The following is a 26,074-nucleotide window of genomic DNA, read 5'->3' on the forward strand; positions in this document are numbered from 1 at the left end:
TTTTTTTTTTTTTTTTTTTTTTTTTCAGGGTCTGACCATAAATGTAGCATAAATATACTTTGATTAGACTAACTGGAGTTAATAATTTTATTAAGGAGTAGATCTGTCTTGTAAATATATATTTGGCATACAAATACTATGGGTAGATGAAACTGAATAAGCGCTTTTGGAAACAGAGCCAGAAAAATCTCCTAGAGAATACATTGTAGTATTCATACACTTCATAAATGATTTGTGGAAGAAAGTCTCCAGCTGAACTCTGTTATAACTCTCCTGTACAAAGAATAATGATGTAAGCCAATTATGAAATGTAACATGTTAGTATATGCAAGCCAAAGTTTCATATTTGTCCAACTTTTCAGCAGAGGACTAAAGAAGTGATGTTGTGCGTGTACAATTTGGACTCTAATGTTTATTAAAATTCTTCCAACTTACACATGGGCTAGTACACATCTCTCTGACAGACTACTAGAAATGTGAATTCAGTTTCTGAATGACCAATAAATCCTCTGAATCTTAATGCAAAAGTACCCTTGTGTTAGTATTAGCAGGTAGGTGTTGCAGATCTTAGATCCCTAACCCTGGATGTTGGCTGGCACCATGGACAGAGACCACATTTTGATAGAACGGGTGTTCATTTGCCTCACGTTTTGAATAACCAAAGAAAGAAAAATGCTTGTACTATTTACACCAATCTTCAGATAAACCAAGTAGAAGTTACAATCTACATATGCAGCTGCAGCAAATGATGCTATTAGGAACTAGTGGTCTTGCATGCATGAGATGTGTGTGTGCACTGTTTAGAAAAGCCGTAAGATCTTTGCAGTTTTTGGAGAAAAATGAGATTGTTTCCAAGGGCTCATTAGCTCTTACTTGTCCAATGTCAAGTAATCTTTCAAAACTGTAGTTAAATATAAAAAAGTTAGGATATATAATATTAAAATATTTTTCTTTAAACTTCAATAAAAATTACTTCTTTGGAAGATCCAGAATTGTCCCACTTTGTTGCAATACTGGTGTTAGCATCTGGAGAAGCAGAGTAAGACTGAATTTAATTTGACTACGTCAAACAAAACAAAATTAAAACTAAAGTACACTCTGAAAATCACTGCGAAAAGATAAACCTGRAGACAGAAATTAATGATTGTCCCCCCCCCAAATAAATAATAATAAATAAATGAAAAATTGATATAGAGATTCTTTTCAACTTCAGACAGCATTTTTAGTAAGATGGAATGCACTAATATTCATCTGAGTTCCCTAAATTAGTGACTTGACCATCACCACATTAAAAATAACAGGGAGATCATCTTCATATAGCTCAAACTCCTGCAAAAGTTGAATACATGAAAATACAGGAAAACATATCAAATTTACAGGTTTCCACTGCAAAATGTTAATGATAAAAAATTCTCCATTTAATTATAGACTTATCCATTTCCTCYTCCTTAATTAAAATTTCTTGTTTGCTTATCATATTTTCAAAAGGTATGGTATCATTTTCATCTGAGTAYACATATGTATCAGCACCTTATTTCTGGATTTTTAAGTTGTTAACTAGCCRTTTGTATTCCAATACTATATTCCTCTCTCTTTGGAAATTATTTTTTATCTGTGTGATTGTGGTTTTGTCCCTAGCATAATCACAGAATCACAGAATCACAGGATGGTTGAGGTTGGAAGGGACCTCTAGGGATCACCTAGTCCAACCTTCCTGCTCCAGCAGGGACACCCAGAGCATGGGGCACAGGGTGGCATCCAGGCAGGTTTGAAGAGCTCCAGAGAAGGATATAATAATTAGCAGAAACTATCAATTTGATATACTGAAAGACCTTTTCTCCTGTGACAGGACATGGCTTTGTTTCTGCTTGTGTCAAACGTGTTACTTAGCAGTTATCTGCATTTGTCCCCTCCCTGCAGTGGTGGCAGAGGCCTCCTGCTTGCCCTGTGTGGCCAGCCAAGTGGTTGCTGTGCATCTGGTGCTAGCCAGAGCACACGGTTTTCAATGAAACTGTGTCACACAATGTTATCTTATCAAAAGGGGTTAGTTAAAACAAAGCACCACAATATTAACACACGGTATTTGAGCGCATTGTTCGTTCTTTGTTTGCATTTCTTTCAGTGGAATTTATTTTCTTATTTGAAAACCTAAATGTCACTACCACCAAGGTTTTTCCATTCCAGTAACAAATTTATCTGGAATACTTATTTTGCTATCTATTTTCTTAGAATGTTATTATTGTTTGGAGTGAGAAATATTTAAAATAATTTTTGTCTTTTGACGAATTCTTGAGCATATGGAGTGCATTGTGGCMAAGCTTAATATGAAAACTAATGAAGTAAGCTGAAATAAACTACTGGTTATTTCTTAATAAAGTATTTGAAGTTTTCCAAATGTTATACAATAAGAAGGAATGAAGTCTCTACTAATTCTGTTTTCCATTGCCCTCTGCTTTTATGTACCATCCACATGCAGTGATGGGAACAAAATGCATAGAAGTTGAAATACAGACAATTCCATCTCCATGTGAGGAAAAACTTCCTCACTATGAGGGTGACAGAGCCCTGGCAGAGGCTGCCCAGGTTGGTTGTGGAGTCTCCTTCTCTAGAGGTCTTCAAACCTTCCTGGATGCCTCCCTGTGCCCCATGCTCTGGGCAGGTTTAGATTAACTGCCTGTAAACCAAGCACATTTCTCTGCAGCAGTTCAGTGAATGAAGCAAATGTGCTCTATGGTCTCTGAAGCATCAAGGGGCAGGACAGTTCCTTCTACCCCATTCTACAGTGGTCACCTCAGATCTCTGCGAGCCTGTTCTTATGGGTCATGTTTAGGTGGTGCCTTTCTGCTCAGCACTGAACAAGAAGCTAAATGGAAATGTTGACACAATTCCTGTTTACCCAGTGTACGTGATCTAGGGCTATGCTGAGCCTCTTGTGCTCTGCCCACAACTTGTACAGTTTATGGTGGATTAATCGCAGCCTGCCAAAAACTGTCAAATGCTTTAGATTCAGAATGTCGTAGGAAACAATGAAAAGCAAAGTAAACCCATATAGAGGGGTGAGAATCAACTTTTAGAAACGTATAGTTACAGAATATTTTGCCATAACTGAAGCAGTGTTTTCCTTGTAAATGCTGAGAGGAAAGAACAATGTATACTGTTCTTAATCCTATATTAATTGGAAGTTTGAATAGTAAAGGAGCTGGTGGTCCCTCGTCTGGAAATATTTTAGCTTAGTCTGGGATACATTACTGTGCCCTCCAGGTTTGTTCTGTATAGCTTCTAAGCTAAGTTCCTCTTGCACTGAGTAAGTCACTTTTAGGTTGAACACCTATTAAAAATGAAATGTGTAGAATTTCTAAGGAAACTTTAAGATTCCAAATTAACATGATTAAATTGAAAACTTCATCTATACAAATCTATATAATCTGATTTCAGCAAAATGAACTTGATGTTTTGAAACACCTTTCAAAATTGTTAATTTTTCTGGTGAAGAGAGAGTTTTTGTGTCTTCCTTGTAATAAGTAATGGAGCACTTTAAACCCTAAAAAAGGTAGTTGGGGTGAGTTCTGTAAACAAAGCATTTCAGTTCTGTAGATTAAATAGGAATTTCACCTACTACATGTATTTTGCTTTGTTTTCAGATGAAAATCTTCTATACTTGCATTTTTTTTTAATGTTAGAGAATTCATTCCATTTAATGACAAAATCTTAAACTTACAGAACTGTGCAGGTCATTTTAGCCAAAATTTATAGACATCTTTCCAACACTGCTTGTAAAATATATACACAGCTCAACATTCAGTAATGAATCTAGTGCCTTTCCCTCAGGCTGCTCTACACAAAGAATTCCCTCTATTTCAATCATATTGTTATAGTTAAAATGTGGCTGTACTGGTTTTGCTTGTTCCTTTCATTTTTGGAGAGGAAAATGAAATAGCTTTGTGTTAATCCTTTCTTGCAAGGCTAGAACATCTCATCTCTGTGAGTGATAGTCTATTAATCTAGTTAATTATAAAGTTTGTGTTTGTTTGTGGTTTTATTGCTAAGAGAGGCAATAATAATAAAAGAGCCTTTCAATGCTGAGCAGGCATTAAAATCTTATTCCCCCTTTTCTTCTCGCTCTCTTTTCTATTTTTTTTCCCCTATTCTCCTTTTGCCTGGACAGATCCATGCAGGGGTGCACTGAGCTGTTGCTCTTCCTCTCAGGCACATCCGTTTTTTGTTCTTTTGGGGTCATTTATTTATGGGGTTTATATCTATTGATCACATGATCAATGATCAATAATAATGTAATTTTTAAGTAACGAGAAAAAAAACTAGAGATGAAATTAGTTCTCCAGATAAAAGAGACATTCACCCTTCTTCTCCAGGGGAGCCTGTGAGATGTTTTTGTTCTCTTCTTTGTATTATAGCAACCAGCAGCTCAAGAAGTGACAATGTTCCATTTTTCTAGTGCCTGATACCATCAACTTCCTCCCCGCCAAAAAAAAAAAAAAAAAAAGAAAAAAAAAATTGTTCTAAGAAGCCAAGGTTTTCTAGCCCTTTGTATAGCTAGCACTAAATACAATGTAATTTGGTCCTCAGTGTGTTTACAATTCGCTCAGTTAACATACAAATAGTTGGTAGCAAGACATCTCTGATCAGTTTCTGGGGAAAATATGCACATCTCAAGCTCTCCAAATATCTGTATCAACAACTGTTCACTTCTGTTGCATGTTGGCAGATATTTTGGAGTGTTTATCCTCAGTGTAAATCATAACTGGTAAAAATAATCAGAAAATGCTACACAGCTTATATTAGAAATAGACAGTTATAATCCATTGCTCAGACATTAAGTTCTACTTTGCTGAGGCCAGAGTAAAAGAATCTGATGAATGTGAGACCCATGGTAAGAAAATTCTTCACTGGGATGATTTTTTAATTTTTTTAAGAGAAGATGGATGACTTGACTTTGTTTACTTCATAGATAAACTAATGTTTTTATCCTTTTGACATTTGATTTCCTTTCCCCAGGATGGCTCAGATCTAAATTCATGAGGGGAGCTCTTGTACCAAAATGTCCTTCACGGCCACTGAAAACCTAAAACAAACCAAAAAAAGGGGCCTCTTTACACTTTCCTTTTCATTCAAACTCCATATATCTGTGCTTTAAATAATAAATGTTTTCTGAGGCGGTGAAGTTTTGTAGGAACATATAATTTTCTTGAGAGATTTCAAGTACATATAGAAGGTAAATCAGTCTAACACATTTGAAGCACCTGCCTCTTGCAGAAAGTGTGTTGTCATTCTGCTAATGGATGTGAATACAGGTTACCTTAAATTGGTTACTCGTTTTGAAGGTGGACTTTAGGTGGACTGATAGGAAGGTGGAAGGTGGACTTTATTAACTGATATTTCTGCAGAAACCTTAGTCTTAGTTAGCAGGAGGAAAACAACCACGGACCCYTCACATCAACAGGGTACCTATGTTAAAGGGATAACCTGCCCAGTCATGGAAACCTTGCTGAACAGCAGTGAGGAGAAATTTCAGCACAAAGGGCTGCTCCGAGGGGACTCTGATACCCCCACCGTTAACTCCTCCAAGACCTCATGCAGACTGTTTCCTAACTAACTTGGATATCAAAAGTGACCAAAGATGTTCCTTTGCAGGGATATCTCTCTTAAGAAGTGACTTCTTGGAGTACTCTGAGACTTTCTGAGAGAAATGGGAACACTGCTATCTATGCTACTAAGGTTAATTAGTAATTCTGTAAAGCTAAATCCTTTACCAGTTCAGTTCATTTCCGATCTCAATATAAAATTCAAATGCTTTCTGTGTTTCTGGATCAATAGTTTTACATAATGAAAGAAATATTAATAGCTGCATGAATAAAAAGACCCAGGCATATGAAGACAATGAACTCTGGGTTTGTTTGTTTAAGAAATTAGAGGAAAGCAGWCTGAAGTGGCTCTATTCAAAACAAAATATAGTTTTTTACTGATCATAAGAAATAGCCATCTGATCTCTTAGAATCTGATCTCTGGCAGAAGGAAAATTCTATAACTTGTTTCATTAATTACTAATATTATTAAATCCATGTCTATCAGTGAGGATTGGAATTTTGCTGGCATCTCCACTGAGAATTGTCCAGCAAAAAGTTKTGGAGCTATTGCTGGAAAAAACGTAGTAGCTTTTGTTATAGATTCTGTCTCCTGTTTGTTTCTCCAGGTGACTAAGACCAGATGTTCAGAAATGCAGCAGAGAAATGCGAATATTTTAGTGATAAACAACATATGAAAATCTTCTGAAGATTTTCCTGATCCTCACTGTGTAGTAGTGGGCTTACATTCTTGATTTTTGAGTATACATACATATATAAATATATATAAATAGGTTTTTACCATTTTTAAAGATACTTCCTYGTAAACAAAAAATGAATGTAAAGCAGTTATATTTAACCTTCATGCAAGGAACTAATTCCACTTACCTGTTTACAGGGCTGGCCTTTGCTGTTCTGTCTTCAGTCCATCCAGTTTTTGGTTTATATGGCTCTTTATTCCCTGTGATTATTTATGCAGTCTTTGGAACGGGACGCCATGTTGCAACAGGTAGGTCTCCATGTACTAAAACATTTCCAGAAATAGGGAGTTGGAAGGAAAAAATCTTTTATATTTTAAACTACTTGAAGGAAAATTATCTAAGGCTAAACAGAAGTAAGACTTTTATGCTTCTTCTTATAGAAGAATATAAGATCTTTTCTCCAATTTAAGAAAAATAATGTCATTAAGGATATTTGAGTAACTGCTGTTACTGTAATTTGCATTGTCAAAATTGACAGTATTGCTTTGGCCCTTCCTTTGTAAATGTAGTTTATTAAGAGGCTTTTTGTAGCTTAACTCCACACACATGCCATGGGCTAAGATTTTAACAAAAAGTTCAGCCAAAAAGTATTTGCAAATAGGAATGGAAAAAACTCAAAATGTTTCTTAAAACATATAAATCATACATTAGTCAATTAGTCAGTTGGCCAAAACACAAATTCAGAGAAAAAAAGAAAAAAGAGGGAGAATTTTTTATGCCTATTATCTGCTAGAATTCCCTGAGCAGCTTGAAATACAATTCATGCAACTGAAACATGGATTCTTTGCTGGGCAAATGTGAGCACTTGATGACCTCTGAAGTCTAGAGGATGGATGAGATAGGCCCAGTAGTAAAGCACAGTAGGGCTGCATAAAGGGACACGAGTTCTCTAATCATCAGAAGATTTAAGCAGAGGGAATCCATATTTCCTTTGGAAAACAAGAATAGCTCTTGAGGACACGCAGTTCTGGGAAATCACATACATAATGAATGCTGCTGAATCAAATTGCTCAAGTGTATATATCAGCAAATAAGTTTAGTAAGAAGCTYGCCAAATACTGTATTTCTTTTTTTGTTTAAATGTATGTTAAAGCATCAAAATGCATGCTTAATAATGTTGTTAAAAACCTAATAGGAGCCATTTCACACAGTCTACTGAGAAGCCAGGATGTTTTCCAGAGCTCCTAAATTTGTATCTCACCATCTGATCCTCTCATTTTAAAACAAAGTGTAGAGTAAGGAAGATACTACAACTGACAGTGAATTCCTAGGACTTGATGCCAGAGGACACTGTGTAGGCAGAAATTACTGGCAGGTTTAAAAATGGGCTTAGACAAAATAGGGAATACTATCCCATAAACAAATTCTGAAAGATCCAGATAAGTGTGTACACAATAACATTCCTAATACATTAGTTGTGGGTGCTGGGGCATTAAGAGGGGGAGGGATGCAGAAAGGGGCCAGGCTGTGTGCTTTCCCTAGGTAACACCTCTGATGGCTGCAGCTGGAGGCAGAGTCTTGTGCCAGATGGACACACATAGGAGTGCGCAGTCGTAGAGCTTTCTACAATGTCTCTGTGCTTTTCAATACTAAAATATCATCCTTGTCTKTCTGTCACTAGATTTGCTTTAGACTTACTTTCAGCAAGTAACTATTTCTCAAACCTGCTTCCATTTGTTAGTGGTCAGGTTGCTTCTGTATCATGTACTAAAGAGATTTAAGTGTAGAAATTTGTGTTAGGCAAAAAGAAAAGACTATAAAATAATTTTTAGCATGTAAAGTTAGAGATTTTTAGAGAATACACAAATAGATGCTATCACTCATGATGACCAAGTTTTGAAAAAGAGGCTATTACTGACTACTACGTACATAGACCTATTGGTAACTAATCTGTGGCTTTCTTTTTTTTTTTTTTTTTTTTTTTTTTTTTTGGAACTTTTGTTTTAACTTCTTTAATATCTGCCAATGCAGTTGAACGTCTTGTTCCTTCAGCCAATGCTAGTTTCACTACAAGCAATGATTCAGGAGTCCTGGGCCTCTCCGAGTTTGAAATGCAGAAGATAGGAGTTGCTGCAGCAGTCTCATTTTTAGGAGGACTCATTCAGGTAGGTAGTGAACATATAATCTGTATGTTACTGACGTATAGATATCATTTCTGATAGCTTTGACATCCATAACATTTTTTCAGTTATGTGAGAAAAACTGACTTTGGATCTGGTGAGATGCTTATGAGTGATGAAATTAATGTGTTTTGAGTATTTATTGCTGTGTAGTGGAGATGTAGCAACTGCCTCTATACATGATCCTAGAGTTCTGTAATATGAGGTAAAACCACATTCAATCAGCTCTAATATTCAGTTGCTGTTCATTCTCCATTTTCTTCTCCTTCAGAAACAAAGCATGAATCAGTGCTCTGGTGAGCATTGACATATTTCTGAGGTTTTCTATTGCTCTTGGCTGGAAGAGAAATAGTATACAATATTCAATAATTAAAAACAGTAGGGAAAACGTATTTAAATTCTCTTTAGAATTCACACACCCATCATTAAAGAAAAAAAAAATTAGTAAAACAGATGTTTTCAAATGATTCTCCAAAGTTTATTCAAATGATCAGAGGTCTTTTAAATTTTTCCCCTTTTCCTCTTCTGACCGCAAACACTGAATCCCTTTATCCACTGCCAGTTGCTTAAGTCTTTAAAGAAGGCTTCCATCCTTCCTGGTAAATAAGACCTAGATCCACAAATGGAAGAAATATTGCAGTATTCAGACCTGGCCTTTTGAAAGGAGTTCCTCTCTCCTCTGTGCTTAGTGTTTTGGATCTCTCTACCATGTAGAAGAACAAAGCTCAAAAGGGGTTCTTCAGTGGCCAGCTCACTCAGCGTGAACTGCAGCGTATGCCTATGTTAGATAGGAAAAATCAAGCAGCACGATTATTTCTCCMTGGTTTGCTTCTTTGCTTCTTTTATTGGTCACAGGATTATACCTGAGTGTGAGGAAAGCCCCAAAGACAGCATAAAGAAGACCTTGTACTGATCACGCTTGGCCTCTGCCTGAGCACCAGAGCCTCTCACCGCCTCATGCGCAGTGATGCTGGACTCTCTGCTCACAACGGTGTGATCGAGTGTATGCAGAGGTCTTCAGATGGGAGTGTTGGGCTCAGAGCCTTACATGAAAGAAACTTAGGTGCTGAAGAAGAAAATACCTAAAGTGGGGAGCTTGTGTCTGTGTTTGATCTAACTTCAAAATTTGATGCAGGAAAGCTTTGCATAGCTGCTGGAGAATCTTTTGAGGTTTCTCAGTCCTCTAGATATCTTTTTCATTTTGAGAAGTTGTGCTTTTTTATGAGCCGCAAACTGCTCCAGCTGAGTTATCTCAGTYTGTCAGATCTAAACTTGATTGGAATGAGGAGAACTAGGAAACCTTCCACCTGAGTCTTCAAAGTAGGCCTGAGAGGGAACTATGCCAAGCATGTGTAACAGGACTTGGGCTCCTTTCCCGCTTGAGTAATGTCACATTCAATGGAATCACACTAAATGTGTGAGTAAAGTGTGATTCAATGGAATCACACTAAATCAACCTGTGCTTATAGTGCTACCACTAGTACTTTATTTGAGTCTAATGGTCACAGCATTGCCTAGAATGTGGAGACAAATTAAAATAGTTATTTCTCATATCCCCAAAGAATGACTTGAAGTTAGGCATCAGGGATACTCCAGTGGAACTCTGTATCAAAGCTATAATTAAATTTTATTTATAATTTGCCATTGTCCTAGATGTTGTGGAGTTTTAATCTGTGTTTCTTGTCATGATTTCAATCTGTTGGCCAGCAGTTACTGCTATTTCCAGCTAGGGTGGCAGGGGACTTCTTGCTGGTAACAGAGAGCTAAGTCAGTAGTTCCAATTATCAGACGAAAGTAGAAATTAATGAACAGCCCCAGATTAGATGATGTGTTATTCTGGGACAAAAGGAATATTAYCGTTTATTTTTTGAAAATAGTTTACTGTTGAAGCTATCCTCAAATGTATGAGGAGATGTAGTAGAAAAACTGCACAAAGAAACTAGAGCCATGCACTTTTCATATATATATATTTTTACTGTGAAAGTCATCTATCTGAGATATCCTCTACTTCCCTAGATATTGAATTTTTAAAAAATGAGTAATGATGGAGACACTCCTAACATATGTGATTTTTCTTCCTATACAGTTATAGTAAAGACCAGTATTAGTATGAAAAAATAAAAAGTACTGTTCTTTTGGCAATATTCTATATTTTATTCTGTTGTTCTGTTGCTCTTCAACTGTCAATTCTTTCTACTGTTTATGTACATCACCAAGGAAGAAAAATCATACAGTATATCAGAAAATAAGACTGGACACCTACAAAAAGGAGTATCAGAACCATAGAGAAAATATTGTAGATGCAATAACTGAATTTTTTTTAAACGAATTGAACATACTTTTACATTTTAATTATTGGTTATAGAGTGAAAGATTTTATGACATGGTGTAATGTGATGCTGTTTGGTGCTGTCAGCTCTTCTTAGTCTCAGACGAGGTTTATCCAAACAGCAGTGGTTGCCAAGCAGTGGACTGATCCTCAAGATGGAGTGGTAACTTGAGAGTTGATCTAGGACTGTATAAATACTAACTGTGTTGAATATGTCTGTGGAGAAGAGTCACACACAACTAGACTCAAAGAACTTGTTTCAGAAGAAATTTCTTCCTTCTGTTCATCCGTCTGTTTCTGTATGTTACTAACACTGCAAGGACAGCAGGAATATCCCATGCCTACTCCTGCTGAGAATCACACCCTTCCCAAATATTTTCTGTCCTGATGCCTTCCTTGTCAGATCTTCATTGTGGAAGACATAGGGATATACATTTAGTTTATTTAGCTGTAATATAAATAAATGGTAGAATTTATATGCYTGCCTTTGTTTCTATAAAATCTAGAGTTATTGTCTTATTTAAAAGAGCATGTGTGGAGACCAGCATAGCCTTCTGCTTGTTGTAGAGTGGCTACATAGGCAGCATATCTGAAATCCTGGCATTGGYGTATGAAATGTAACCCCTGTCTGAGCAAGCAATAAACAAGACTTTTTAACTGTGACCTTTTATTTAGTACTTGAGAAAGAGGGTCATTTGTCTCCAAAATGCTCATGATTTAAAGTAAAAAAATCTCGGTGTAAAGTAAATATGAGGTTGATGTTGAATTATTTCCAACACCGAGAAAGTTACTAAGGTTTTGAGTCATGGCACCATCTCCTATTGTTCACCATAGCAGTTTTCTCTGAAATATTAACTAGTATTATATATATACTAGCATTTCTCTGTTATACTATGTACTTCACAGAATTGTCACTGTRGCTTATTGCTATATAAAACTTCATTCTGTTCTCTAGAAAAAATATATTTAGAAAGTCCTTATCTGAAGAATGCAAACTGATCTTAGGAAAAAAACCACTGATGAAAGGAGAATGCATTTCTTATTGAAACACTAGTGTGAATGATGTTTCAAATATATAAATAGGTACACTGTTAGAAAATAACAGATAAACAAACTATCTGAAATTGGAAATTATCCTTTCTAGGCCTGAAAAACTAAATTACTACTCACTATGGCTATAACAGCAACTACCATTGTTGAGGTCCAGTGTTGAATAGCAATCAATGTTCTGATTGTTTGTAGTTCTGAGCAGTTTGTATGCTATTTTGTGAGCTGAAATACCTTCCATAAATTTGTAACAAAGGTGATGTTATCTTCAAGACTGACCATAACCGGGCGGAAGTCCACTCCTTGTTCCGGAGGTGAAATCCAGTTAGAATATAGGATTGTGCTCATGAAATTGGATGTTGAGTTTGCYTTTCCATTTTAAATTTTCTGTTTGTAGGAAGATATTCTAAATTATTTCAAGTATTTCCCAAATGCTGTTCATTGTGTTTATGTATTTGAGCAAGAGTAAACCACAAGCATTGCATATAAGTCTGCTTTGGTCACTAGTAAAACTTGAATCTTGGAAATTAGTGAGGTARACAACATAGCAGAGGATAACCCTGAAGAATTCAGTGTATTCACTTCATCATTCTTTGAAAGGCTTCTATATTTTTAGCTGATGGTGATTTATCTTGCAGTTCATTAAGAAGATTCCATCTCACTGATCTACCATCTGGCTGCTGCGCTTTGTTGCAAATGCTGATATAGATATCTCTGGTTTTCAGGTAGCAATGTTTCTGCTGCACTTGGGCAGTGCCACCTTCTTGTTAACAGAGCCAGTGATAAGTGCAATGACAACTGGAGCAGCGACACATGTTGTGACTTCGCAGGTGAAGTATCTGCTGGGCATGAAAATGCCATACATCTCCGGACCATTGGGATTTTTTCATGTGAGTTCATCAGAAGAGACGGGTCATTTCACTAGCTGATGTTATGCTCCTTTGCACAAGATATATTACACATGTTGTTCTAAACGTATTTCCTTGATGTTTTCATCATCACTGTGGTAAAAGAAATACAAGCTGTGGTTTGTGGATCTCCCCTGCATCATCCATACCTTAAATGTGTTGCTTATTAATTTATGACAAGAAACATTGCCAGAAAAATGGCAGGTGTGCAGCTTTGTGTTAGTATTTTTGTAAAATGCATATAGCCATTCATATAGTATCATAGTAGCTCCCTTTGGAAAGCAAATATTGTTGACTGAGATAGTTAAGGGCAAAGGTGTTTATCTTATTACCTAAAGCACGTATTAGTCAGAACTCTAAGATAATTCTCTCTAGCAAACTCTAAGTTTGGGTGTTATGGACATAAGCTTTTAACAGAAGCATTAGCAGTATTATAATAGTATCTGGTAAGCTAATATTTTCCTAATATTATATAATTACATTGACTTTCTAAGATGATATTTACATTCATCAGATAGCAATTAGCAAATAGTTGAGTTACCAGTTAAAGTGAGGYCGCATCTTGTTAGATGAGTCAGAACATCTTTATTTAAAAATATGCACCATATTTTGTTGCATTACCCTACTCCTTTATTCTTTCTTATTATTTTTGAAAATTTGTTAAAATGAACTCTGTGATAAGAAGACATTACTTTTTAGAATGTTCTTTATAATATAAGGCCTTTTATGGAGATTTGATTGGTAAGTTTTTTACTGGACTGAAATATTAATGAGAATTAGGGACATGTAGTAAAAATAAGCAATATGTTGTGATTGCATAACTAAAAATGTCGTAGTCATTTTTAAAAGTAGTTCATCCACCTTTGGGACTATTAGAAATGATTCATGTTATATTAAAATATCCGTTAAGCTTTAAAAAGCTGCTCATAAGTATATCTTGATATAAAATATAACCATCCTCTTTTCATGTTGTTTCCATGGAGACTAAACTTACTTAAGGAATATTGTCATCTTGTAGAAATGACTTAGTGTTAAGTACAGCAGCCAAGACTTAATCAAAACACACATTATGAGCAATAATCAGGAACAGCAGTGATACAGGGAAATATATCCATGTTGGTATGCTAATGATATCATACATGAGGTCATTGAAATCCTTTGAAGAAAATATATTCCCAYATCTCTTGTATTTTTTATGGACGAAACAAGACTTTGCCCTGCACTTCATTTTTGAAATCAAGCCCTTTTGGATAGATTCCAAAGACAAATTTTCTCAACTTTATTTAAGGTTCTGAACTGCTYTGTGGACTTCTGTACAAACAAATTAAAATGCCTATAGCCATGCAAAATGCAAATAACCATGYCCATACCCTCTGTATGACTTTAAAGAATAATAAATAAGAATTCTCTGGATTTAGAAGGAAAAATTTTACCATCTAAGTCACCTCAGACAGAATCACCACAGAGAGATTTTTACAAACGTCGTTTCTGTGGTGGAAGTTTTACATCAAAACTAWACCAATTAAATGGAGGTTATTCACCATTGCTGGCAGCATTCCATAAACTGTAGATGAGACACTTAGGGATATGGTTTAGCAGGCATGATGTTGAACAGTTTATGGCTGGGCTTGATGATCTTGAAGGTCTTTTCCAACTATAATGATTCTATGATCGTCTGCATGCAACTACAGAATAAAAAGCAAATTTGGCATTATCTTCATCAACGTGTTCTTTAGGACAAATTCATGAAACCAAGGAGTGGTATTTTTGCTTTTTTTTTTTTTTTTTTTTTTTTTTTTTTTTTTTTTTTTTTTTTTATATTTCTCCACTCCCAACCACCTCCCACTCACAAAACATACTTTTTTTGCCTCAGGCAGCCTTTGAGTCTACAAAGCAAGATGTTAATAAAGTGATAAGACAGTCAAAAGTCAAGTAAGCCAATGAAGCCTGTTTTTTATAGCAAATGAGATCACAACTAAATATGTAAAAAGGAGCTTTATATGTGGGGAACAAATCTATCAGAGTGGCACTGAGTCTACGGGATTTTTCTGTTTGAACAGAGTTTTGTAATATATTTAGTTTAATTTTTTTTATGCGCGGTTTGTAACACTGCACATTGCAGCTTCAGATGAGATTTTCCAAAGAGGTATGTCAAGGCAAGCAAGAGGTATATCAAAGGTAAAGAAGAGAAATAGTCAGGGAAGAATATATATAAAGTCTAGTTTTTACAAGGCTCAGCTTAGAGAAAAGCTGTCATCATGATTTCCTTAGTATCTGAAGACAGAAAACACGCATTTGCCTTTTGTCCGTGTTTAGACATATTTATTCTTCCACAAGTTCCACTGCTGGAGAAAATCCAGTAGTACAGAATGAACCCCAGCAATTTAGCACAGCTACTCTGCAGAAGAAAGWGACCTTGTGGCTGTGCTGCAGATTTGTTGCAAAATTTTTGTGGCTGTGTTGCAAGTCAGCTGAAAAAATCTTCATGTTCCCTATACAGTTCATAGTGGTGGCCTGTGCTTTGCTGGACAGGCTTAAATCAGAAAGAAACTCTTTTCTAAATGTAAGAAGGTCATCTGCTCTTAAATTATAACTGTTGCATCCAGTTGTTTTAATTAACTTGTTGCTTTTATTTCTTGCTCTATTCGCTTTAAAATTTATACTCCTTTTGGAACTAATCTTTTGGGTTTTCATGTATATATTTTCAAAAAGAACTCAGAGGATTTCATTAATGAGTCAGCATAGAATAGAAAGCACTACCGTGTGCATTATCATTCTGAGAAAGTGTGTGAAAATATAGTAGAACTCAAGGCCAATAATTTCCCAAGGGTAAAACTKTAGTGACATTCAGTATCTATATACATGTGTGGGTAAAGTTTGAAAATAGAATTTTCCACATGTTTGCAAATTTATATCAAGACCAAAAGTTTGTAGATTGAAAAGTTTCTAGATTCCTTATCATACTTCATGAGGAAAAATATATTTCTTATCTTTTTCTGAAACAATTTTTGTAGATATTTTTTCTTCGTAGAGTATGCAATTATTCTTAAGAAGATAGGAAGAAAAAATAGGAAATATTTGGTTATTTACTCATTCTGCAAAATGAGTATAATCTCTTCAATAACACAATCCCAACGGGGGAAAAATATTTTATCATCATGTTGAACGCTTTTGGATAGTACAGGGTTATTAACTAAGACAGTTGTTCTAGTACTTTCTCCTGTCTTGTATAGATATTCATATTTAGACTCCAAATTATTCATTTTGTTATTGTTACAAGTTTATCTGAAAATGATTATTAGCTGCAAAAAATTATTAATCTGTATTTTGATAAAACTATAAAAATTGATAAAACTATAAATTTTGATAAAATTATTAGTCTGTATTTTGATAAAACATCACTTTTCATATATTTTAGTGATATTAGATATTGTTGCAGGAAACATTCCTCTGTTGCTTGATTTTATTGTTATTAATGCTGTGGTTTWAAAARAAAATACTTCTAATGCAGCCAAATTTACAGCCAATTGTTATTTTATATTATAATTTGCTTTCTCTACACAGTTTACATTTCAGCCCAAGCAATAGTTCTGAAAACCTTGATGCAGAATTCAAGTGACTGAGCCTACTTTTTTTATTCCTGCAGCTTGTATTTTGTCCAACTTTAGTTCCTGTAGGCAATTGATCATTTCTATTACATGAGGCATGAAAGTACCTGTGATAGGCATATAATTTTTCTTTTTTTTTTCTCCCTAAATAGAAATTTCTCTGACTTTCTTCAGCTCTACTAAACATTTCAGTGAACTTGAATTTTTCCTTCATTTTTTTTCTGTTGCTCTGTTATCATGTTGATTTATACCTTGCTTTCCAGACCTTCAGTTTGGAAAAGAACTAAAATTGCAGTTTTCCCTGTACAATTTAGATGCAGTTCAAAGCCTGCAGAAGTTCAGTGATTTCTAAATTGTACAATGAAGTGGTGATGAACTTGGTTGATAATTGGATGATCAGTGCTGGAGTAAAGGAAAAAAATGTATTCTTCTGAATCTACCTATTCACTTGGAATGTTTTATTAATTGACATATATCCCTTTTATTCATCTTCATAGGTGTTTCTATTGCTATTCAATATTTCTGCTCTTATTTCACAGTTTCCTTACATTCAGCCCCCTAATTCCTTTCTTCATCTTATGTCAAATTGTCTTGTTCTACCCATGTTTTAGGTCATGCTGATGACCTAACTTTTGTGTAAGGTTGTAAGGTTGACCTAATTGTTGTGTGACCTTAACTTTTGTGTAAGGTTGGATTAATTAAAATATTCCTGCTTACTTCTGCAGATAGGAATTTATAGTGTTTCTTATATAACAATATTCACTGCATTTTGAAACTTTATCAAAAGTCCACAGTATTTTAGCTATAGAATACTGATAGAAACTCTATAGAAAGCTATGGAAACTGTTGTTTTTCTGACCTGCACTGTATTTTATGAATGTCATTACTCAGCTCCTGAGYGTTGATACAGCCCTCAAGGATAATTCTAGGTTGCTGATGTGGTTTACAATGTGCCATAGCACAGAGCAGTGCACTTTGTGATCTGTGACCGTTGCTTGTTTTTCATTCCAATCACCCAGATTTATGCCTACATATTTGAGAATATCAGATCAGTTCAGCTGGAGGCTTTGCTTCTGTCCCTGCTGAGCATTGTGGTGCTTGTTCTTGTTAAAGAGTTGAATGAGAAATTTAAAAGAAGTATTAAAGTAGTTCTTCCTATCGATCTAGTTTTGGTAAGTATGAGATCAAATATCAGACCTTTTGCTTTACAGAGCTTTCAGTGGTTCAACTAATCTGCTGCAGTTTACTGTGTTATCTTGTCAACAGTTACCCACAGGCACACTTGCCACATTAAATGGATAGCTAAACTTCACGTCTCTGTGTTGAATACAAGAGGAGGAAACACTTTCACTGTGTTTCACTGTCAAAGAAATGACATATGTCCCCAATTTGTAAAATATTTTTCATGTGTTTAATATTTATTATATAATTCCAAGAACGTGAAGTCTAAAATATTAACGTGTAAGAAATTAGAAACAGAAAATGAAAAGCAACTGGCATATAGAAACTCCAGGAAAGTCTTATATGTGATACCTGTGGATTAGATATTGTTATTTGTCTGCAAAAAAGTTATTCATCTAAGTTTTAATTTTCTTCAATTTTACTTTTTACAGTTTTACAGGAGTTTTCCTTTCGCACAGCATAAACTAAGTTGAAATTGAAATAAASTATAGCACTGTAAATCTCTACTGGTAAAGTTTAAGCACTGGTCAAGTTATCAGCACCAGGAAAGAAATTTTCTCTTTTTCTGAAGATCTCTAAAATAAACAAATTTGAAGGACAGGTGCTTCTCAGAGCAGATATCACAATTACTCTTTTGTTGAAAGGATGATTTACAAAACAAATGTTTCTAAAGGTCCTTTCCATCCTCAACCATTCTGTGATTCTATGATTTTTCTTAGACAAAAGGATAGAAAAAGAGGTAGTATTGATCTGGTCCTTGCCCTAAGATCTGCTTTGTGTTTCATACTAAGCTGCATACAATGTACAGAAAAACCTAGGATCAKAGACCGGGGCCTGTGGCAGTTTGTCTGGAATTTACATGTTCTTTTTACAAAAAAATGTAGGCAAAGTGAGTTCGAACCTCTTTAGGGTCAAATTTTCCTCTTCCTCGTCAGGATTTCTTACCACTGCAACATAATTATGAGAGACAGGCACACCTTCTTCTGCAGTGTTTTGTGCCCTAATCAACGCTGCCAGTGTGGATTAGGTGAGCTCAAAGAGCGTCAGCTGAGTCAGACCATTTAGGGGCATCTAAATTATGAATTGCTTTATGTTGCTTACATGTATAAAAATGACTGTAACAAGGGATATGTGTAACATGGAAGGATTTTTAATACCAGTTGACAAGATTCCTGCTGTTTTCAGAGACTATTGCACATTGCTTTCATAAAGGTAGAGCATCTAAATTCTAGTGTAGCCCTTCTTTATCCTTCCATTTTAAATCCTTTTTTTGTCCAAATCTTTTCTTTATTCTGTATTTCAGTATTATTATGTATATTTATATCATTTGCATGCAGTAATAGAGATCATATGAGAACCTAAAATTGATAGAAACTTAACGTCTTTTCTGTATTGAATCACACAGATAATCGCTTCTTCCCTTGCCTGCTACTACGCTGATATGGAATACATCTACGGGCTAGAAGTTGTGGGACATATTCCTGAAGGGTAATATGTTTTTTATTAACTTGTGGATATTAAATATATATATATATATGGCCTACAAAAAGGTCAAAATATTTTGTTGAAATAGGAAGTAGCAAAAATCTACCATGTTCTTTTCAGCCCTCAAATAGTCTCTCATAGCCTCAGAGACTCAGCTATAGAGTCTCTCTCAGTAGTTCCCCTCTTGGTCAGTCTTTCATATTAAAAAGATTTATCTACACAAAAATAATTATAAAAATGCATACCATCCTGTACATTTTTCATGGCAGATTCATTAATTTAAAGGATAAAAAATCGGCACTAAATGCTTGACGGAGCTGGTGGTTGTACAGCAGGAGGGTGGAACATCACCTGCTGTTTCTGTGGGTTGCCTTGGGTTGCCCTAGAAGAAAGGACTTAGAATCAGATAAGGCTTGTAGATTGCTGCACTTCATTCCCCTCCACTCATTCATATACTAATTTTAGAAAAAGTGGTTTCTTAGCAAAAGTGAATGAATTAGTTATCTTTTTATCTAGAAATCTAGTCAGAGGTATGTTGTTCATTTCCATATAAGTTCATTATAAAGTGTATTGCAATCTGTTTTTCTCCATGACCTTGATCAGAAAGAGAAAAATTATTCAGTATCATTAATTGCAAAGAAAATTTAGAGTAGATATTAAGGAGAGTATTGTATGGGAAGTTGCTGAGATAGATTTAGGGGAAATTGTATGCTAAGTAGACCTAAAGTTAAATGAGGTTATGTATTTTTGATATGTATTATATATTGATGAACTGTATTGGCGCAGTTTTTTTTCCAAAGCTTATTTTTTGTCTAATCTGTCATACTGATATTCTGTTGTGTTGAAAAATATAAGCATAAGCATAGATCCTTCCTGGATATTTTTAGGCACTTCCTAGAATATCTAACTTTCTTGGAGTGGAAAGTGTTAGAAACTCTAGGAATATAATTCTGCTCTTAAGTGATGTTAGCCCAGGAAACAAGTCTCTAGAAGACAGATGAAATACAGGGGATGTTTGGGCTGATTTAATTCTTAATATATGCATTTCTGTAAGATGCCAAAAGGTGGATGAAATGAATGTGAGCTACTCCTTCTAACCTACAAAAATACTAAATTATTTAAATGTTAATATTTAAAAATCCAATTATAAAAAAAGAAAAAATCCATCAGAGTCTGGTTTATTTCTCATTAAAAAATTAAGGAGTAGTTGCAGATTATATTATTCAGTAGCAGAGCTAATGTGTAAGGATGCCTTAGTAATTTTTCAAATAAGAATTTACAAATGAGACTTCATCTGGGATCTGGGATCATCTCACCTTCCTATACAAATTCTTCCCAGCAGTTCTTAAAAGATCTTACTAACTAATCTGAAATATTGAGAAAAAAATTATAAATATTAAAAAAATTAGCTTGTATTTTTGCATTCCACAGGTATATTGAGGCTGTGTACAATGCTTTGCAAGAAGAACTATCTTTATTTTTACAGGATACCATCACCAAGAGCACCACCCATGAGTGTCCTCCCTGAAGTGGCCACTGAAGCTTTTGGAGTAGCCCTGGTTGGTTACGCAGCCTCTCTAGCTCTAGCCCAAGGCTCTGCTAAAAAGTTTAAGTATTCGGTGGATGAAAATCAGGTAAAGCTCTTTCTCTTTACTGTCAGTYTGCACTGAAATTGCTTCATTTTTCTGAAAATGTAATATAGATGAATGCCCAATAGAAAGTGGAAGTTCCAGATGCCATCATGAAGCCTTCCAGTGATTACAGTTTTGCCCAAATCAGCTCTGTAGAACATTCTGATTGGTAGAGTCACTCCTACTGAAGAAGCAAATCCTTCAGGTTAATCTTATAATGCCCCATTCAGTTCAGCTAGCCTCCAATTTGGGTGTTAATATGTTTTTCTGGTGTTCTGAGAAGAGACTGCTTCTCCTGTGGCAGCTGAGGTTTCAGGCCAGCTAATATTTTCAATTAGCAACTGATTAAAGGAGCAAAGCAGTTCTAAATATAAAATAGGTACTTACAGCCCCAAGATATATCTGGTGTTATAAAATGAGACTTATGCAAAGTAGAAGTATCCTTTGAAGTAAAGGTTTATTTGTATAAAAGAGGCAAGGTGGGTTCAGATAGCACTGTCAAATCTGCACCCATATCAGCCATAGTTCCCCTTTGCCGTAGCAAGTTTTATTTAATCTTGCCTTATCCTGCCTTCCTACTGGTCATGGAGGGTGGGTAACTTCAAGTCAACTGAAAATCTGTGGAGATAATAATACAGGTACTATGGCAAGAAGCACGCAATTCCAGGTAAGGTCTAGCTGGTAATCACACTGCGTGATTAAAATTATCCCCCCACCTTTATTTTAAGGGGCTTAGGATAGATCACACGAGGTGGAATGAAGAGGAATTGGTTCTGTAGGTGGCGGCCTGTTTGAACACCTTGTCAGAACAACTCGGTTTTGTACCATCAGTGCAAGTATTTTGCAAGTCATGGTATCATGTGGAAGCGTGTTGAGAATGTTGTTGTCTATTCAAATTGCCTTTTTTTTCTCAGAAGGAATATGCTGTGCTGTGAATTTCTATTGATGTTGTAGGGCCGTGTTTTATAGGGAGCAGAGGATGTGTCCGAGGGTATCAGAAGCCCAGCTCTACATCCCTGCAATAGGATGTAGGCCTTCGGGGCACTTCATGGAGCATATACATCTGTAGTTCTTTCAGCACCCTTAGAAAAAAATGTAACTTGGCCTAATTATTGGGGTGATGGTGTCTATGGATACATTTTTATTGAATATTGGAGAAAAGGACACAAATGACTCATAGGACTGACAGGAATCAGGGCAGCCGATGTTGCAAGCAGAATGTGTCACCGTGCCATGAGGAGTGCACCTGGGCAATGCAGCTGTGCTGCACGTGGGGACCATGGATATGCCTCTGCCTCGCCTCGGCCTCGAGGCAGGCAGAAGTACAAGGCAATAAAATGTATTTGCAACAAAACATAGCATAGAGTGTAGTATTGCTACCACATTTCACTTTCACTAAGGTGGGATCTAAAAAGAAAAAAATCAGTGCTTGGCCTTTTCTAAGCAGAGTCATAAGCCTGATGTGATCTGAACCCACCCCAGATGCCACTACTCCAAACCCTGGTCTGTTAAAATGCAGATGTGAAACAGGGCATAAATATTTTGATTGAAGCTCATCTTCAAAAGCTGGCAGTGTCATTTACTCTATGAACATAATGTGTCTGCTTCAGCTTTTGATGAATCTGGTTCAACAGCTGTATCATCCAAGTTAGGTCTGAGTCATGATACATCGTGTTGCGGTATTTTGGCCATTCTTTATTATTGCTGATTTTTATGTGGGGAATTCCTTAGCTGGCAAGCAGAATTGAAATATCAGCAAATTCAAAAAGAAAAAGAAATCGTGTTCTTTCTAACAACTTTGCAGGAGCTTTTGGCTAATGGCCTCAGCAACGTGATTCCTTCATTTTTCTTTTGCATACCAAGTGCTGCAGCGATGGGACGTACAGCACTTCTATATAGTACGGGCGCCAAAACACAGGTAATGGCTCGGACTGGAGTAAGTAGGACAACTCAGACTGTAAGTTGTTCACTGTGCTGATTTATCCACTTGTTCGGATTTAACCACTCTATTTTTCTATCCTCCCTTTTCTCATATCCTGGAGCATGACTTTTCACTGTCATCTTTAACAATCTACATGTAATTCCAGATGATCAAAAACTGTCTTGCTGGAAAAAAAAAAAAAATCACTCTTTAATGTGTATCTATTTAATTCAATATAAATTCTGTGTCAGTGGAAAGGTAAGTGTTTTGTTTTGCCCTTTCACAGAGTGCATGAAACGACACATAAACCCTCTCAGGTTTATGTGGAACTGTCAGCACTGTAGCAAAAGTGCCCTCTAATGGTGTTTAACGGATTTAATGGTAAGTGCTAAACAGAAGATTTTTTTAAAAAAATCAGCGCTTGTACTTGAGATTCATAGAATCACAGAATGCCCAAGGTTGGAAGGGACCTCAGAGGTCATCGAGTCCAACCCCCCTGCTCACGCAGGGTCACCTAGAGCACGTGGCACAGGGCTGCATCCAAGCGGGTTTTAAAGATCTCCAAAGAAGGAGACTCCACAACCTCTCTGGGCAGCCTGTTCCAGATTCAAAATGAAGTCAAAATAAACTTGGGAGCTGCTCCTAAAAGAACCAAGCAATCTGACAGTTTCTGCCTTGTGGCATGTCCTGTCCATCAGTAGGTCTGCATTGTGCCTGCAGAGATGACATTCAGCTTTGTTAGGATAGATATTACCTATTTCCTACTGTTGGAAACCAAACCCCGACATTCTTGTTGCAGCAGCTCAGAGAAATTAGTGACTGGGCATTTACTACATGTAATGGAGTTGGCATGTACAGATCAGAGTTTCTTTATATATTAACACCATGGAAATAATTTGCTATATAATACATCTAAAATTGTCTGTCCTCTTTTCTTCTCCTCCTTTTTGGAGACCAAAACATCAACTCAAACTTCTTCTTTTGAGTCTGTTTAGGCAGAATGTAGAAACAAGAATTACGTCACTGCTAAGCTTTGGTAAAATCACAGGCGAAGAGAAGACCAAAGGGTTGCTTTGAGCTCACAGACAGAAGTCAATTTATTTTTCATTTAATTTAATTTATTTAATTTCATACATATCAAGAGGGAAATGTGAAGAGCATTGCAGAGGCTCTGAGCAGCCCATTTTCCTCCAAAGACTGTATTTGTATTCAGTGTAGTCATTTACTCTTGCCTGCAGTCTTTTCCTAGGGGACAACAGAAGTGAGGGACTATTATCAGCTAAAAATTGTTCTTCAAGAAGCATTTATGCTTTTTTTTTCTCTCTTTTTTTTTTTTTTTACTTTGAGGGGATGTGGGAGAGGGAAAAGTTTCTAGTGACTCTGCCACCAGATTGTGTATCTTCTGTAAACCGCCATTCTTGATGGAATTTTGAAGAGAAACATGGCTTTTTCTAGTGTTTTAACAACTTGTCTGTTTTTGTTTTTAACAACTTGTCTCTTAAAATGAAACCTAATTATTTTACTAAAGAAACATTTTATCAATCCAAAATAAAGTGAACATCTGCCTACTTATCATCAAAAACCTTCTGTGAATCTGAACTCCATCTTAATGAGGTCTGAAGTACTCCACTTTTTAATCAGTGGGAGACTGCTATTTTATTACATTTTTTCCGTCAAATTAATGTGAAAATTTGAACACACTCATCCTGATTCATGCTACCTGAACTAAGTATCAGTTTTTAACATAAAATTATAATTTCCTACTGGATTTTTTATGATAAAATATATAGATGCTAGTGTGAGTATCAGTGACGGTTGCTGACTTAACCCAGTGGGTTCATTTTAGTGTTGGTCGCCCCAAAAGTACAAAGCTTCTCTTATGAAAAGACAAGCACATAGTTCTCTATATAGAATTTTTGTTCAATGACAAAAATCTGTGGTCTAGTGGAACATTGGGTACATTACTGTAATTTTTGCAGAATGCAAATAGAATGAGTGCTGTGAATATTGTGAAATGAGTTATTGCACACAAATATGCAATATTTAATAGCTGGTTGAATAAGTCATATTGTGGTTTGTGTTTGTATGATGACATCAAGGTCAAACAAAAATATTGCTGTCAGTTACAATGTTTTCACTGAGTTGAAGGGTAGCTGAAGATAATCATCAGAAACTAAAATTAAATGCATCTGTAACCTGTAGATTAATAGCCAGAATCTCTAACATCTTGTTCTTAACTTTGTCAATAATGTTTGCTTAATGGGATGTTTAACATATTTTAACTTTTCTTTCTTTAACTTAACTAGATTGAATAATGTGCTTTTCTTGTTCATTGCTTTTAGGTGGCTTGCCTTATCTCTTGTACATTAATTCTTGTAGTGATCTATGCAGTCGGACCCTTGCTATATTGGATGCCCATGGTACAGTACTCACTTTTAAAGGTTACATCAAGTATTTTCTGAAGACTTGATTTCTTGGTTCTCCATCTAAGACAACTCTCTTTTATTTCCATGCGAGTGAGAGAAGTAAAGGAGGAACATTTCTCAAAATCATAAAATGTATAGATTAATACATAATGTATAGAGATTTTATATATAAATATGTATAAATATACATATATTACATATACTTTTTTAATATGGTTACATGCATAGGCTTCCATATAAGTATATAGTTAAATATTTCTCTTATCTTACTTTTGGCATTATTGTACAATATGTATCCATATTAATTTGACCTTTCCCTAGAGCTCTGAAATCAGTGCTGCTGTGTTTATATGCTGGCTTTGTGTTGCTCTGATGAAGTGTAGAGGGTCAGAACTTCCTGAAGTTCCTGTCTTTTTCTCATGGTCTTTTAGGAAGGAAAAATTGTGTTTAATGCTTCGATTTTTGTGTCACAAGGTCATCAGAACCTATCCCATATTTGAAACACTAAGCATGATTTTCTATAATTAAATTTTATTGGTTGGAGCTGAAGGAAGAATCAATTCCTTAATGAGCTTTTTTATATTATTATTCCCTTATAGTGTGTTCTAGCAAGCATCATTGTTGTGGGCTTGAAGGGGATGCTGATGCAGTTCCGTGACTTAAAAAAATATTGGAATGTGGATAAAGTAGACTGGGTAAGTGTAATTTAGTCCTAGGATGTTTTTCTGAGAAGATTTAACAAATACTTACTAAAAAGCTTTGATAGAACTGCTGTCCAAGAAGACAGAAGCACAAGCTTATAACACACAAATTCTTTTTGTGGGTCTACTACCTATTTATTTTCTGTCTCAGAATGACAGTATCTGAAATATTAATTGTCTTTAAATAGAGCTCTAGCAAATGATTAAAAATCAATCCTAATTTAATACTATATACAGACAGATCAAGTTAATCTGAACAGATATGTATTTTACTCTATAAGTCTGTACAACCCTCTAGCTGTACTAGCTATCTACTGTAGCTGGTTACCACATTTTTGCTATTACAGAATTATTTGAGGTCCTGATATTGTTGTTC

At 35.6% G+C, this 26,074-nt stretch overlaps 1 protein-coding gene across 1 annotated transcript in view; it reads left to right on the forward strand.

Moving 5' to 3' along the window:
• Positions 1-26,074, forward strand: part of SLC26A7 (solute carrier family 26 member 7) — a 52,242-nt gene that overhangs the window by 6,030 nt on the left and 20,138 nt on the right. Inside the window, exons 2-10 of the mRNA XM_026043280.1 lie at positions 6,478-6,586; positions 8,271-8,445; positions 12,562-12,726; positions 17,372-17,524; positions 18,940-19,022; positions 20,506-20,653; positions 22,455-22,568; positions 24,914-24,991; positions 25,597-25,692. Coding sequence (XP_025899065.1) covers positions 6,478-6,586; positions 8,271-8,445; positions 12,562-12,726; positions 17,372-17,524; positions 18,940-19,022; positions 20,506-20,653; positions 22,455-22,568; positions 24,914-24,991; positions 25,597-25,692 — 1,121 coding nt within the window. The remainder of the gene's footprint in view (positions 1-6,477; positions 6,587-8,270; positions 8,446-12,561; positions 12,727-17,371; positions 17,525-18,939; positions 19,023-20,505; positions 20,654-22,454; positions 22,569-24,913; positions 24,992-25,596; positions 25,693-26,074) is intronic.

This window comes from Nothoprocta perdicaria, unplaced genomic scaffold, assembly GCF_003342845.1.
Source record: "Nothoprocta perdicaria isolate Ctin4 unplaced genomic scaffold, notPer1 scaffold_326, whole genome shotgun sequence".
NCBI lineage: Eukaryota > Metazoa > Chordata > Aves > Tinamiformes > Tinamidae > Nothoprocta > Nothoprocta perdicaria.